The sequence below is a fragment of the Carassius carassius genome, chromosome 48 (genome assembly GCF_963082965.1).
Source record: "Carassius carassius chromosome 48, fCarCar2.1, whole genome shotgun sequence".
Lineage (NCBI taxonomy): Eukaryota > Metazoa > Chordata > Actinopteri > Cypriniformes > Cyprinidae > Carassius > Carassius carassius.
Window position 1 is genome coordinate 13,001,305 of NC_081802.1, and position 16,406 is coordinate 13,017,710.

At 35.2% G+C, this 16,406-nt stretch overlaps 1 protein-coding gene and 1 long non-coding RNA gene across 2 annotated transcripts in view; both read left to right on the forward strand.

The window, feature by feature from the left end:
- LOC132131975 (uncharacterized) overlaps positions 1-16,406 on the forward strand; it is a 243,516-nt gene that overhangs the window by 68,577 nt on the left and 158,533 nt on the right. The gene's annotated exons all lie outside the window — the stretch shown is intronic.
- Positions 4,630-6,644, forward strand: LOC132131582 (beta-1,3-galactosyltransferase 2-like). Its single transcript, XM_059543643.1, has 2 exons — positions 4,630-4,685; positions 5,407-6,644. Exons 1-2 carry the CDS (start codon positions 4,660-4,662, stop codon positions 6,503-6,505), a joined length of 1,125 nt encoding a protein of 374 aa, XP_059399626.1. The 5' UTR covers positions 4,630-4,659; the 3' UTR covers positions 6,506-6,644.

The window sequence follows — 16,406 nt, forward strand, 5'->3', positions numbered from 1 at the left end:
TACAGTTACTCATGAAGAGAAACATCCCTTGAAACCACACAATAATAAAAGCAAGGAAGAAAGAGCAAGGAAAGGAAATCAGACAAAGTAATAAGTTAATATAATCAAATGGGATAAATGATAATATGGTTAAATGATAAATGATGATAAGTTATTGAAAAATGAAAATGTATTTGATAAAAGCTTTATATGATCTTACGTTTCAAGCAGTTCCTGGAGTTAACTGCCCCACCCAGCAACAGCTAAATTCCTTCTTCACTGGACGCGACAAAGCAAGTGTTAAAAATCATTTTAATATGTTTTAATATGCAACGCGACGCAGACAGTCACTGAAAATTGTATTTTGTCTCACTGCTTCCGTCCAACAATACGCCTTATCTATTGTGGTAATTTGCAGGTCGTGTCAAAATGTCCTTGGTTTAGAATAGATAAATAACTATTTTGACTCGTGTACGATCATTTTCTTCCAAATACGATAATTTTGAACTTCTGGTACGATACTTGGACATTTCCAATCTGGCAACACTGGCTGTTATGAAACCAGTGGGAAAATAGATCTCGTGTATTGTTTATATATTTCGTGTGTGTGTGTATGTCTCTATGTGATAGAATTATTATATGATGCAAATAATTCTAGCCGGCTTAGCCAAACTTTATCAGATGGCGGCTCAATTTGGCTTAGGAAATTATTGGCTGGCGGCGGCTGAAATTCTAAATGGCGCAAATGGCGGCAGCCTCGGGGTCTAGGCTGGTGAAACCGGTCCACTGTGCGCTTTTAAAAACAAAATTAAGTGCTTTATCTGCGGGAATAAGACGTTGCTCGGCCCTGTCCATCTAAGATTCGCATAAAGAATTCACATCTTAAATAGTACGGCGGAGGTTTATCGACTTTTTCAAGGAAGGTTACGAGCACCAGGCTGTGTCGTCCGAGAGGAGACCCGCCTCTACTGTTCGTCAGTGCGGGGATTAACCAGGAACACAATCACACATGTAGGATAATAATAACACAGACATAAAAACCAGCAGCCACGTCTAAATACAACGGTTCTGCTATGCTTTTGGACATGTGCCATTGTTTTTATTTACAGCCATAAAAAACAATAATAATAATAAGTTTTTGGTGAATACTTCAAGATTTGGGCAATCATTTGATTTATTTAATGATGTATTTTTCTGTAATATCTGGACACTTCATGCCCCCTAAAAAATATCAGTATCAAATTTTATTAAACACTTGTTCACAATGCAAGAGTTCTATTCAAGTTATCATGTATATGTATTGCATTTTACAGAGTCCCTACAGGGACATGGCAATGTAAAAACAGTGAGTAGGAGCAGGGCCGTCTCAAGCTAACGTGGGGCCCCCTTCAATCCATTTTTTACCATCATCTTGTCCTATTTGGGGTTCTGTAGCATTCTAATGTATTTCTGAATCAATTAATAATTCATAATCAAGGTGGACGCCTGTGCAATGGCCTGGAGTGTTTTAAAGGAAGAGTACAGCATTCCTGCGGATTGCTTGTACATCTCATACTTCTCCAGAGATGCTGTGAATAGACTCCCTGCCGATGAGAAAACACGGCAAATCTGGCTTAGCATGGGGTACATTCACTTACATTGAGTGCAATGTTGACAAAACCATTGTTTTTCTGTTGGAGATTCGCTGAATTGTTGTAACTTTCCTGTTCAGAGTACGGCCGGGTCACCGTTGCCATTCGGAATAAAGGATAACTTCTGGGAAAAGGGCGAGAAGGGGTCCGTGTGGCCCCTGCACGGAGATTCACTACAATCACAGTGGGAATCGTATAACGCTGCTTCACTGGTGCAGTATAACTGGTTAGAAGAGTTACTTCCAGTGTTATTTTACAATTTTTTTGTGGTTTTTATTAATATTTTGAATTAGCTTTTATTTTTATATTTAAAGTTTTTAACATTTTTATATGCTCTTTTCTATTTATTTTTAATGTACAGCGGAAACTTTTCCTCTCTCAGTGTTTCAGCCTTGCAGAGCAACAGTCCTCCAACACATTTACCAAGGTACAGCACACAATTTCTCACAACTATGATATAACCACACAGGTACTTGATTGTCTTGATATGCTTTTCATAGGGTTCTGCTAGTGGCTCAGCCATTAAATGGGCTCATTCTGTGTGTGCACGCTTGGGAGGAAAGGCGGACAGCTCACAGATATCACAGACATCTTGCACTGGGCTGAAGAATTTGCTTAAAACAAGATCCGAAAGGCACCCTGAACAAACCGATATACCACAATGGATCTGCTTCATACTATACTATATATTTTTGATGGTGAAACTTTGGTTCACTGCTATTAAGTTATTTATTGCTCTGTTTTGGGTACACTTTATAATGGTAGGTTAGGTTCAAGAAAATGTTATTAAATTAAAGAAATGGCATTGCTCTGTTAAAAATGTATAATTGTAAATACATGATTCATATAATTTCTAGTGTGTCTTGTTGTGTCAGTTAAATCATGGTGTATGAAATAAATTAAAAGCACTGTTCAGTGTGTCAGAGCGCCACCCTGCTGGCAAGAATCAGCTATTGTCCTTCATCTGAGGGAGAACGTAATTTCACAGTTTTTTTTTTTGATCCTGACAAAAAAAAAATGACCAGCTAACATTAATGGACTAATCATATCAGCAGCACATGTGAAAGTGTGAGTCAGGTAAAATCACTATCAGACTAATTGTAATTGTAAGAGCAGACTGATTATTTTAAAAGGAGGGAAGAGCAAGAGAGGGAAGGTTGGTGTGAGAGCATCTGCACACACAGTGAGGCCAAGATTTTGGATAATGGCCTGGTGTCAAGAGGGGCAGCAAAGAAGCCACTTCTCCAAGAAAAACATAAAGGACAGACTGAAATTGGACAGCAGAAAACTGGTACAAAGTTATTATCTCAGAAGATTCCTTCCTACTGTTTTGGAGATCTGGAAAATCGATTGTTTGGAGAAGGAAAGGTGAACGTCCTGTGACGAGCCAACAGTGAAGCATCCTGAGACCATCCATGTGTGGGGTCATTTTTCAACCAAGGGAGTGGGTACTCTCATAATTCTGCCCAAACACACTGCCAGGAATAAAGAATTGTATCAACATCCTGCAAGAGTGACTTCTTTCAACAATCCATGTGCAAGTTGTTGATGATTTTTGTATTTTCCAGCATTATGGAGCACCATGTCACAAAGCAAGTGATAAAGAAGTGGCCCGAAGATCATAACATTTAAATTTTGGACCATCTTGAGATTTAGTGCAGAGCAACTTTGTGGACTCCTACTTCAACCTGACCATAAAGACAATGGTGATCATGGACTGGTTGGCCACTCGTTTCCCTCAAGCATCTTATGCTATGAAGATTGATTCTGATATGTACATAAACATGAAGAACCTGATGAGCCTGCTATTGGCACCCAACACACCAAGAGAGAACTACATTACAGGCTACTTGATGTGGAACCAGAATGTCATTAGAAACAAAAAATCTAAGTATTATGTCTCAGAAGACCATGTCACAAAGCAAGTGACAAAGAAGTGGCTCGAAGATCATAACATTGAAGTTTTGGATCCGTGGTCGGGTAACTCTTCGGATCCCAGTCCCATAGAGAACCTGTGGTCAGTCCTCAAAAGGCGAGTGGACAAGCAGAGGCCGGATTCCGGATTCTCAACTCTGAGAGATAAGGCAAGAATGAATCGCCATCAGTCAGGATTTGACCCAGAAGCTAATATCCAGCATACAAGCAGTTGCAGATGTTATGAATGTTATGATGTTCTTTTTTTCAGTATACCTTAGAAACATGGAAAAATGATCTCACATACTGAAGCAGCAAAATATGCAAAAATATGATTTGCAATGACATTTCAGTCATGTTATATTTCCATTGAGTTTTGCATTTTGACTTCACTTTACAAAAATCTGCATATTTGTATTTTACACTGGCTACATTTAAATGCAACCAAAAAAATCAGGTTCTAATCAGATTAATGGCTCAATTGGACTCAGGGGCGGACTTAGCCATTAGGCAAAGGTCAGCAACTGCCTTGGGCCCCCAAAAGCCAAGGGCCCCCTAAAATGCTTTTCATATATGAGATGCGCATTAAGCACGGACACGCAAATGGTTGTTGTTTACATTGTTTATTACCACGACAACCGTCTGCATTGTCCGAGTTGAACGTGCTTCTTGTGTAGCAAAAATGCTTTTAGCAAATGAAAAATATTATGTATCTGAAGCGCTGACTTTCATATATAACACTTCGTTCCACTGTTTCATAGGAAGGACCACTCACTTAAACATTTCTGGCATCAACCAAGCATCAATGGTTTGGAGTACACACACACCTACCTCTGTCCTATGTGAGGGACAGACTTTGAAATGGGGTTGAAAAAAGTTGTGTTAAATGTTAGAAAATTAAATTAAATTATTATTATTTATTTATTTTAAAAGCATTTTAAAATTTAATGTTAGGTAACAGTTTATATTAAAAAAAATTTACGAAAAAAAAAGTATATTTAAAAAAATACATTTGTTGAAAGTTCCTCTTATAATTGTATTGGAAGAGGTTTCAGCTCCACCCCCATCAGGTACTTCAGGAAAAAAAAAAGCATTTTTCAGTTATTCTTTTAGACAAGCAGTGAAACACACAGTCATGGTGATCAGAAGCACGTGGAAGAGGTACGTTCATCTCTGCTTTTATTTGCTATTCAAATTGTGCTTTTCATACAGACGAGGACTATGAGTATGAGGAAAGGGACTAGTTATAGAGACTAGTTTCAGATTTTTGCAATTCTAATACATCAACAAACTTAAGTTGGTTGTTGCCATTAGACGTTTCAAATTAGTTAGAAATAACATTGCCTGATTATAGACTACACTACTGGCTAAAATGCATAAAATATGGCTAAAAATAAAAATAATAATTGGTTATAACTCTGGAAAAAATGTGTCCCAAATTATTGTTTCTTTGTTTAAAATTCATGTCAACCTACCATTTATAGCATTATTTAATCACAAACTGTCAGAAAGAAGCTTGTGTAATAAAGAAAGAAAACCAGCCCAGCCACTTTTGGACAATGAGACTGATTAGCATCATAACATATTTGAATGTCAAACACATACAAAAACCATACTCACAAATGATGAGATTCTTTTGAAGCCATCTTCGAAAAATATATATTTTATGAGTATTGGTGGTGTTATTCTCACTGGCTGTTTGGGTTCGACATTAAAATGTTTTCATCTACTTAAGTATACATTTAAGAATGTAGTATAAATGCATAAATGTATTTATTTATTTAAGTGTAGTACTATTCAAAAGATTCATATTTTCAGTAATATAATAAAAACTGATCCGAAGGAGATTATATAGACACTTATGTTTCTCTTTCTTTCTCAGGTGCTGTTTGGCTCAGGATAGAGATTTAAAATGCCACATTAAAACAGGTTTTGTTCTGCTGGTTGCATTGACATTATCATTGTCCATCATCTTTTTTGTCTATGATTTCTCATTCAATCCAGTCAAAGACCATCACACTTGGTTTAACCTTGTAAATAAGATTCATAAGTCTTATAATGTGGTGACTGAAGGCTTGTCTGGCAAAAGATTTGTCTGGAATTTTACAACTAATCAACAAATCATTCAAACAATTACCGCACAAAAACATCACATTTCAGTGCATTATCATGTGGCTCATCCAAGCAACTATCATTTCATTCTGGACGAACCGGATAAATGTAGTCAGTGGGATCCGTTCCTGGTCTTTATGGTCCCTGTGGCGCCCCATCAGGTAGAGGCTCGTAATGCCATCCGGAGCACATGGGGGAATGAGAGCTCAGTGCAGGGAAAAGCAGTGCTGACTCTGTTCTTGGTGGGTTTGACTGGAGGACCTGAAGCTCAACAGAAGCTGGAGGAAGAGAGCCGTCAAAACAGAGATTTAGTGCAGAGCAACTTTGTGGACTCCTACTTCAACCTGACCATAAAGACAATGGTGATCATGGACTGGTTGGCCACTCGTTGCCCTCGAGCAGCTTATGCTATGAAGGTGGATTCTGACATGTACATAAACATGAAGAACCTGATGAGCCTGCTATTGGCCCCCAACACACCCAGACAGAACTACATTACAGGCTATTTGATGTGGAACCAGAATGTCATTAGAAACAAAAAATCTAAGTATTATGTCTCAGAGGAGCTTTACCCCGCATCAAAATACCCCACATATGTGTTGGGAGTAGCATATGTGTTCTCCAATGATCTTCCAAAAAAAGTAGTTGAGGCTTCCAAGGACATGAAGCCATTTAACATAGAGGATGCGTATGTGGGCACTTGTCTGAAACGGCTGGGCATAAAACCTTCACGGGCTCCAGATCCTTCTCAATTTCAGACCTATATGAAGGATTCTAAAGGTCACGACCTTTCCAAGGTCATTACAACAATTGCAAGGTCACCAAAGCAGATAATAGAGTTCTGGCAAAAAGTAAAAAGACACAAGTGAACAGAAACCAGCACACAAGGAACAGAAATGAGCAAAATTAAAAGCCAACACATCCCCTTTGAATGTATAGCAGGTAACAAAATCATTTGCTGTGTGAAATATGATTTTTGTTTGAATAAATGTATAAATTATGTGTATATGTTGTGTGTGTGTTTACATACATAGGCTATTTTTAATCAATGTGTTTTTGCTATGCAGCAATGCATTTTGTTTACACTCTGTAATTTTTTTTTTAAATCTATTATTATATTATATTATATTATATTATATTATATTATATTATATTATATTATATTATATTATATTATATTATATTATATTATATTATATTATATTATATTATATTATATTATATTATTCAACTTAGGCCTCCTTAAATATGTTATCAAGTTTCAGGTCAAGTTTCTAATTCTACTATTTATGTAAACGCTGCGTAAAAAAACAAAAAAAACAAATGTGTGTTTGAGGGGCTTGCGCATTGAACATTCACGTGTAAACTGGAATGGAGGGAGTTACTATGGACTATGCAACTCAGCTGAAAGGTAGCACAATTCCATCTCTCACTGTTGTTTTTACTGCTTTCAGGTAAGTTTAGTTCCTAAAATTACACAAATAATTAATAAAACTTTTCCTGACACTTTCCTATATATATATATATATATATATATATATATATATATATATATATATATATATATATATACACACACACAGTGGGGAAAATAAGTATTTAGTCAGCCACCAATTGTGCCAGTTCTCCCATTTAAAAAGATGAGAGAGGCCTGTAATTTTCATCTTAGGTACACTCCAACTATGAGAGACAAAATGTAAAAAAAATCCATAAAATCACATTGTAGGATTTTTAATGAATTTATTTGCAAATTATGGTGGAAAATAAGTATTTGGTCACCTACAAACAAGCAAGATTTCTGGCTCTCACAGACCTGTAACAAGTTCTTTAAGAGGCTCCTCTGTCCTCCAATTGTTATCAGTATAAAAGACACCTGTCCACAACCTCAAAGAGTCACACTCCAAACTCCACTATGGCCGAGACCAAAGAGCTGTCAAAGGACACCAGAAACAAAATTGTAGACCTGCACAAGGCTGGGAAGACTGAATCTGCAATAGGTAAGCAGCTTGGTGTGAAGAAATCAACTGTGGGAGCAATTATTAGGAAATGGAAGACATCCAAGACCAATGATAATCTCCCTCGATCTGGGGGTCCACACAAGATCTCACCCCGTGGGGTCAAAATGACCACAAGAGTAGTAATTATTCTACTGCTTCTGTCATGATGATTTATGACTTTGACCTTTGACCTTTTGACAGGTTGAACTTCCGGTGACCTTATGATGGATGGGTTGAACTTCCGGAATGAGTTCAGGGGCTAACCTATGACCGTTTCCCACGCATCGATGATGTGGTTTTGACAGAAAGTTTTACCCTATTGACCTAGTTAGTACTAAATTATAGTTTTTGACGGCTAGTTTAAACGGTAAAGGAAACACTCCCCACGCATCGATCAAGTGGTTTTGACAGAAAGTTTTACCCTATTGACCTAGTTAGTTCTAAATCATGGTTTTAGGAAACCCTCCCGATGCATCGATCATGTGGTTTTGACAGAAGCTGTTTGAAGTTTGTGTCAGTTAGCTTGTTTGAAGTTTGTGCCAGCTAACTTGTTTGAACTTTATCCCAGTTATACGGTTATGTGTGTGTGTGTGTGTGTGTGTGATTATATGGCTTCTCCCCCCTCCCATCACATTCCTGAGCAGTGTATAAATGGGATCGGTGTGTTCTACGTTTATATATAAAACATTATATAATTTATATAATATAATAATTATGCTAAAGTTGGAAACATTTTAGTTATTTCATATATGTGACATTCAGTTATTTCACATTTATATATAAAACATTCTATAATTTATATAATATAATAATTATCATGCTAAAGTTGAAAACATTTTAGTTATTTCACATTTATATATATATATATATATATATATATATATATATATATATATATATATATATATAAAACATTATATAATTTATATATAAAACATTATATAAATTACTAAAACAATTAAAGGTTTAAAACACATTTTAGTTATTTCATATATGAGACATTCAGTTATTTCACATTTATATATATAACATTCTATAATTTATATAATATAATTAATTAAAGGTTTAAAAACATTTTAGTTATTTCATATATGTGACATTCAGTTATCTCACATTTATATATAAAACATTCTATAATTTATATATTAGAATTATCATGCTAAAGTTGAAAAAGAAAAACATTTAAGTTATTTCACATTTATATATAAAACATTCTATAATTTATATAATATAATAATTATCATGCTAAAGTTGAAAACATTTTAGTTATTTCATATATGTGACATTGTTATTTCACATATATATATATAAAACATTATATAATTTATATGATATAATTAATTATGCTAAGGTTGAAAAACATTTCAGTTATTTCACATTTATATATAAAACAGCCTATAATTGATATAATATAATAATTATCATGCTAAAGTTGAAAACATTTTAGTTATTTCACATTTATATATAAAACATTCTATAATTTATATAATATTTATATAATTTATATAATATAATTATCATGCTAAAGTTGAAAAACATGCCGTTCTTTATATTCTATCTTTTATATAATATACATTATCTGAAAGCAATTTAAATAAGGTTGAAAAACATTGTGTTCTTTTAAAAAGGTTATACATGAAACGTTTATAAAAAATATACTGAAACCGACTGTTTCAGATAAAACAAGATCCATTTTTAGGGGGCAGAAGAAGCTGTTTTCATATCAGCTTTGATCCTGACCCTCTGTGTCCCACTGTCTACGTCTGCACGCTACAGTGCACACTCGTCCGAATTTACTACAAAATCACAATATCTTCAAAGCCATTGCTAATTAAAACTAACGTATCTCACGCAGGAGTACCGTGTTTTGACAGTTTTCTGACGGTTCACCTATGAATTACGGTCGGTGCGCGGCTAGCATCTCTTGTACCCCTCTCTCTCTCCCTCTCATACATTCATTCGTCTCCAAGTCTTATTTTCTTCTTTTAATGAATATAAACACATTATACATTCGCAAACAATATAAAACAAAACATTTACATTAGTTTTAGTCATCACTAAAAATATACATTTTACCAGGATCGGGGAAAAAATATATAATTAAACAGAACAAAGAATATGGTCTATTGAGGAACCCGGATGTGTCGTTGACACAATTCAGTTAAATTCATTTCACATTAATCGTTGCAAAACATTTTCTATATTATATTTAAAACCTTTTATATCCATCTTTATATCATATCTTTTTCAAAAAGCTGTTTAATTATTTATTTTAACCGTACACCTACAGTAGCACCACACACTAAAATGCTGCATGCACGTGCATTTTTTTTAATTAAATTTCGTTTTTAAGCGATCTGAATTATGACTACCCTATACATTTAATCATAAACCACACGTACCGTGTTATATCACTATAATATCCATTCCACTATACAATTTTGTATTCTGATAAACCAAATAAACAAGCGGACATACGCATGAACATATCAAGTTAAAAAGAGACTTATCTCTATTTTAAAAAATATGAAAAAATAAATAAATAAAATTATATATGACAACGTGTTACTAAACCAGAACACACGTTTTAAACAAGTATTCATCATGTTTATAAAACACATCGCAGTAACAGACATGTTACTAAACCAAACCAAATCATTTATCATACATTTTTAATCATGTATTCAACATATACTTATAACACCAATGTCTGGGGGAGGGCAAAATACCTCCAGTCACCCCAAAACCCACTCAGACTCCAGGGGTTAAAGAATATGGAAATAAATAATTATATAATGACATCATCATCCTAAAGCAATTCATTAAACAAAAAAAGTATAACTTAAAAAAAAGATCACTTATTTTAAATGTGATAGCATAGTATATAAAATAAACATTTCTGATGATACATATAAAAAATATCCCTTACATATCCCTTACATAGACCGGGGAGAGATGTCCAAACATGAATGAAATATCCCAAAATAAAATAATACGACTTAAAAAAATAAAAGTAAAATGTTTAAATCATAAACAGAATCTCACAGGTCCAAGTTGGGGTATTCTCCTGTATGTGAGACCTGAGGGGGGGGTGCTTCCCACACCCCGCGCGTGGCGAGGGTGGAGTTCCAGACCGCATGATCTAAGCCAGAGGGGTACATTATTTCAAAGTTAACATTAATGTAATGTTTGAATAATCAGTACCCTCACTACATCTGATGTAATTCATTACATCTGTTTAAATGTTTCTTAATTCAACAAAATGATGATATATATTACCTAAAATATTTAGATTTTTATATATTATATAATAATTATTTATATCATATCATATATATAATTATATTATATTAGATGCGCTATGCATTGATCACTTTAGATTCTTTAAAGTTCTTATTTTTTGCATGATCTTCAAAGTTTTTAATACCATCTTTCTGTCTCCCTCTCCCTCTCTCACACGGACACACTGACACACACACACACACACACACACACACACACTGACACACACACACACACACTGACACACACACACACACACACACACACACACAATGAAACATGATGCCAAAGTCTTTCTGTATGTTTTAAAAATAAAGCTAAAAATATTGATTTTGCTTTAAATGTATGCTACATTTGTTTGTCGCAGCATAGACTGTGAAGTTTAGATGAAGTTGATTGATCTTTTAGAAGAATTCTTTCAGAGAAAGACCCTCGATCGTATTCACCCATTAAAGATGGTTCAGGAGAGATGGGTTTCTGGACCCACGCATCCTAGAGATGTAATTTATGTGCGTTGCTACGGTCGTAAACCTTTCACATATCTACGGTACTTTCAGACACAGAACAGGAAAGACATTTGCAGGGCCTCTGTTTAACCGTTCCAAAATACCTCCATTTAAAAGCAAAATTAAAATATAAAAATGACCGCCTGTACAGCTGTAGTTCTATTTTATATTAAAAGTATCCTTACTATCCATATTATATTCTTTATTTAAAACGATATATTTAACCGGCAGTATCCCCCCAACGTGTTTTCCATCAGTTGTTTGGCCTTCGGGCTTTTTACGTAGTGCTTTTCAGTTACTGTAAGATCGCTTTACACTAGTGTAATGAAAGTTAACTTTTCTTAAAGTTTATAGTTGTATTTTACTGTATCCGCATCCTTCTATCCTGTAGATTGTATGCGTACTGTAAAATAACAAATATACATTTTGCTTAAAGTCAGTAAAATAATTACACCTACGATTTGAAACGTGTTTAAACACATTGTGTGTCACTAAAGCAAGGCACGCCGTCTATCGTCTTATTTTTTTAAATAACCTGATGACCAGCATTGTTTCTTCATATAATTTATGCCCCCGAGTGCTTTTCTCACACGAGTAGAAAACTCTTTCTCTTTGGATGTGTTTGGCAGAAACATAATTTCTACATCAGAAAATTTTTTAAATGTACGACTGAACTTTTCTCATTCGACAGAAATACTATTTTCAAATTATTTACCCGGCCTATGACACTAGGTGTAAATGTTCTTACCTAGAACAGAAAACATACGCTTTGATTATTTTGTAGGCATCGTGTAATGTTAAATGGTTTACTAAAAAAATTAAAGCACCGGCAGCTGTGATTTTCAAAATGAAAGACATGTACGAGCTAAGGATGTGTCAACTATTATCATCATTTCCTTTTGACCCGGATAATACGGTAATTAATTTTCTATGCGAGTGACACAATATACAGTTCTCATACTATTGGTGTAAATAGCCGTGCTAAAACATTTATGACTATTTTTGCAGGCCAGCAGATCATGTCAAGGGTGTTTCACATCTAAGAATCACAATGTTTTGTAAATGACATTTTTCTTACACCTCGAGATTTAACCGTATCAAGATTTTGGGCGACCGTTCGCAATTTCATCATTTCGTCATCGTAATAGGAATAAATGAAAATTAAGAAATTAAGTTACAGTTTTTCTCTTCGAGATATTTCTTTTAGCGCAACTTTGTGTCTGTCCAAAAAGTGTGATCGCATGAAGCATCGACGCAAAAATGAAGTCTAGCTGTTTTACACTTAAAACTATTACAACATCAAACGTTACACTCGTTTACGTTTCCACACTCTTGTTGAGATACATTTTTTTATCCATAACCTTTCGTGTATTCGAGCGACCAAATCACTAAGAAAGACAGTATAGCAAGAAAACTAACGTTTACAACGCATATAGAATTTAGGTTTTTTTTTTATTTGTAAATTATATTTTTATTACTCCGTTAGATTTAGTCATCGTGTTCGGATAGCCGATGACACAATTCACATTCTGTTTTAAGACTCCTGTAAGTTCGTGCTAACTCTCGCGTGGGAAAGAGAGCGGGGTGAGCGCATTCTATTCATTTAAGAACAATTATTAAACATTTGCCCAAACTTTTTTATTATTTTGACAAAACACAACACGACGACATTAAAGATTGTTATCAGTTCCTACGGCCACCTTCTTTGATTCAAATAAAGCAACATCTCTGGTGTACGTGTGTATGTGCTAAACATCTTTGCTTCTCCACTTCTGACAGATTTGTTAGATGGGCTACCGTTGTAATACAAACACATTTGAGAACTACGATGTTCTCACTTTTGTAACGGTTATAGAAAAATGCCATACACACTTTTGCATTTCATAATTCAGTGATTTTAGCTGTAATGAGCACATGAGACAAAAATTAATTGTCAATGTGTGACTCGTAAACATGAATAATTTTATTTATTTATTTATTTTTACCAGAGATAGTCGACCGATCTGTTGACACGTTGTTTTGCAGTTTTCTGATGAAGAGTTTTCTCTGACCGCGGTCAAACATACACTGCCTGTTCATAGGAATTTTACAGCATAAAAATATCACCCCTACATCTAGAGCTCTTGTTCATATAGCCGATGACGACGTTCACATTTTACTCGTCGTACTCGTTTCAACATTTCCGCTTGACATTAAAGAGTAGACCTATGCGTACGCCCCTTCGGTCGTAAGCATTATCATCTACCGCGTGCTGAGATTTTTCTGCTTTGTCCACTTTTGACGGATTTGCTAGAGGGACTATGTCACCTCGTTGTAACGTGATTACGTTTAAGATCCATAAGATTGCACTACATTCACCTGAAAAGGTTATAGACATACTCTTTTATACAGGAAAACGCGTATCAGAATAACAAATACCTAATAGTGAAATCCAGTATTCTAAACTATTGTGAAAGTTTTAATGCAACTCTGTAAATAGCTTTTTTTTTCTACTACTGTATACATTATTGTTTGGTTGTCTTTGTACGGTATTTCAATCAATAAACCACTGTTGATAAGTCGTTCATTTAAGTGAGAGACGGGATGATTTTGACTGTTTCAGTCATTCATCGTGTTTAAGGTCTGATCCGGAAACTGCGCTACGACTGGAACTGCGCTCTGTCACGTCTAAATAACCCGTTGTTCTTTAAGAAAACACGAGGCGACCAGTTTCTGACATCTATTAATTCACTTCATTTTTTCACAACCGCAAATGTTTTGTTTAGCATACATATTAGTTTTAGTCAGTTACATAGGCCTCACGCATGAATTTTATAGTTATTTTAAATAATTATGATAGAGTTACAGGTTTAGGTTAGTGTGGCGCCTGTAAGCGGTGAAAACTTCAAGCATCGTCGACGACGGTGTTACTCAAACAGCCCATAGCGTTATCTTTTAACAAACTATTGTATTGCGCGTTACTAAGACAAAATCTGTAACAGCGTTCATTAATATGTTGAAATGAAAATAAACATACAAAACTTTATAATGACCGCGAGTTTAGTATAGCCTAACACCGCATAGACAAATGTTTGTTCTAACTCTTTCGCCCTAAAATTGCGAGATTTCTTGACTTTGCCGTGTTTAACGGACTCTAGATCTCATCGCGCCGTAGCGAACTGTAAACCACACACTTTCTCATCGCATTACGCTAAGAAAACAGCACATGGTTAAAGCTATTACACCATAAACTGTCTAAAGTTGTTAATGTACAAGCACAGTAAACTATTTCTACAAAAAATATCATCGCACCAGTTTTTTTTTTTTTTTTTTTTGCGTATGATACATCGTTCAACAATACTTTTGCACACTCATTCGACTGTATTTATTACCGCCGTTCTCACGTTCCTGCTGTTCATAATGTATATATAATCCTTCATTGCATTCATATTTATATACTGTATATACTCCGATCGATATTGTACGTATATAGCAACTACACTGTACTTTCTGTATGTCATAGCTTTACTTACTCTGCACTTTTATGAATATAAAACACTATATTCTCGCGCTTCTGGTTAGATGCTAACTGCATTTCATTAGCTCTGGACTTGTACTCTGCATAATGACAATAAAGTCGAATCTAATCTAAACAAGTACAATCGTACGCTTCCAGGACTTTGCTCATTCTTTCTGTTTAAATTTGTTTAAACGGACTTTCACATTCTTATTTTCACCAACTAAGTGTAATTTCCTAGGCCTCGCGGATTGTTTTTCTAGTTTTGCCGTCAATCCCTTTGTTCATACGCAGCGATATCTCTGTGAATCTGCTTGATTTCATAAAATATTTTATCTCTTACGTTATATCATTATACTATCCTAGTTTATATCAGATACAAATTTGTTTCTTCATATTTCTCGCGAGTCAAACCGTAACCAAGCCCCCTTCACCCTCCTCCGCTTTTGTGTGCAACACCCCCATTTCAACAATCAACCAAGCAACATTTGATACGTAGAAACAAGACCGCTCATTTTTATTTTTTGTTCGAATGTACAGAAGACCCGCCACTACTTCCTCGTGACTACGGCTAGTCTTTATCCCCTGTGAGCGGCTGGCCTCATAAACTCTGCAGTTATCGCAGGTTTTCTTATGATCCGCGAACATCTTGTCAATCAAACTTCAACATCTTGTCAATCAAAACATTATCTACGTGGACTGACAGAATCGGCTTCAGCGATCAAAACGATCAAAAAATTGCACAAGGCCCGGATCGTCGTGGATTTTAAAAACACTCGGTTTACGTCTTGGAATAAATTCTGAAAAGGATGTCTGCCACTACCAGCGCTGGTGCGGATGAGCGAGTGGAGTGCGGCTGTGCCGAAGGAAAGATGTGTCCTGTAAAAGCCAACATAGACTCTATGTTTAAACAATGTTACAGAGAGCAAATGATCGATCTGATGCGTAAAATCATAGACGATGCGTCTGATCCGAATCATGATTGTACGACGGATTCCAAGCGCGTAACAAATCTCAAGAAAGAAATGGACGTTGTAAGAAGCCTGAAAAATAATCCATGGCCCGATTTGTCGAGCTTGTATACGACCAGCAAGGCACCAATTTGTGTAACGACCAGAAAGATTCTGTATGTGACGGCCGAATGTAGCGACGAGATGTACATTAACGAGACTCTCTGTCTGTGTACGTGCATAACGGATTTGTGTGTGATGTTAGTCGCTAAACATTATGGGTTCGCGATACATGAAATTATTGAAACCGTCGTCAATTTCATAATAGAACAAAACTTGAGGGCCTGCCGAGATTTTCTTTTCTGGCTAGATAACTTGTGATGTCATCACTATTATTTGTAATAACAATTTAATCACTTTCTTCATTACTTCATTGTATGCATGTAAATTCAACACTGTATTGTTGAAATAAAAGTTTGAATCCCTTCACTGTATATTCTTTCACCGAGTTCATTTTTTGGATTTTAATGATTTAGCAT

Excerpts from the sequence above, each read along its gene's own strand:
- LOC132131582 (XM_059543643.1), top strand. The coding sequence starts at position 4,660 with ATGGTGATCAGAAGCACGTGGAAGAG. Across the intron at positions 4,686-5,406 it reads ATCAGAAGCACGTGGAAGAG|GTGCTGTTTGGCTCAGGATA; the intron begins GTACGTTCATCT and ends TTTCTTTCTCAG.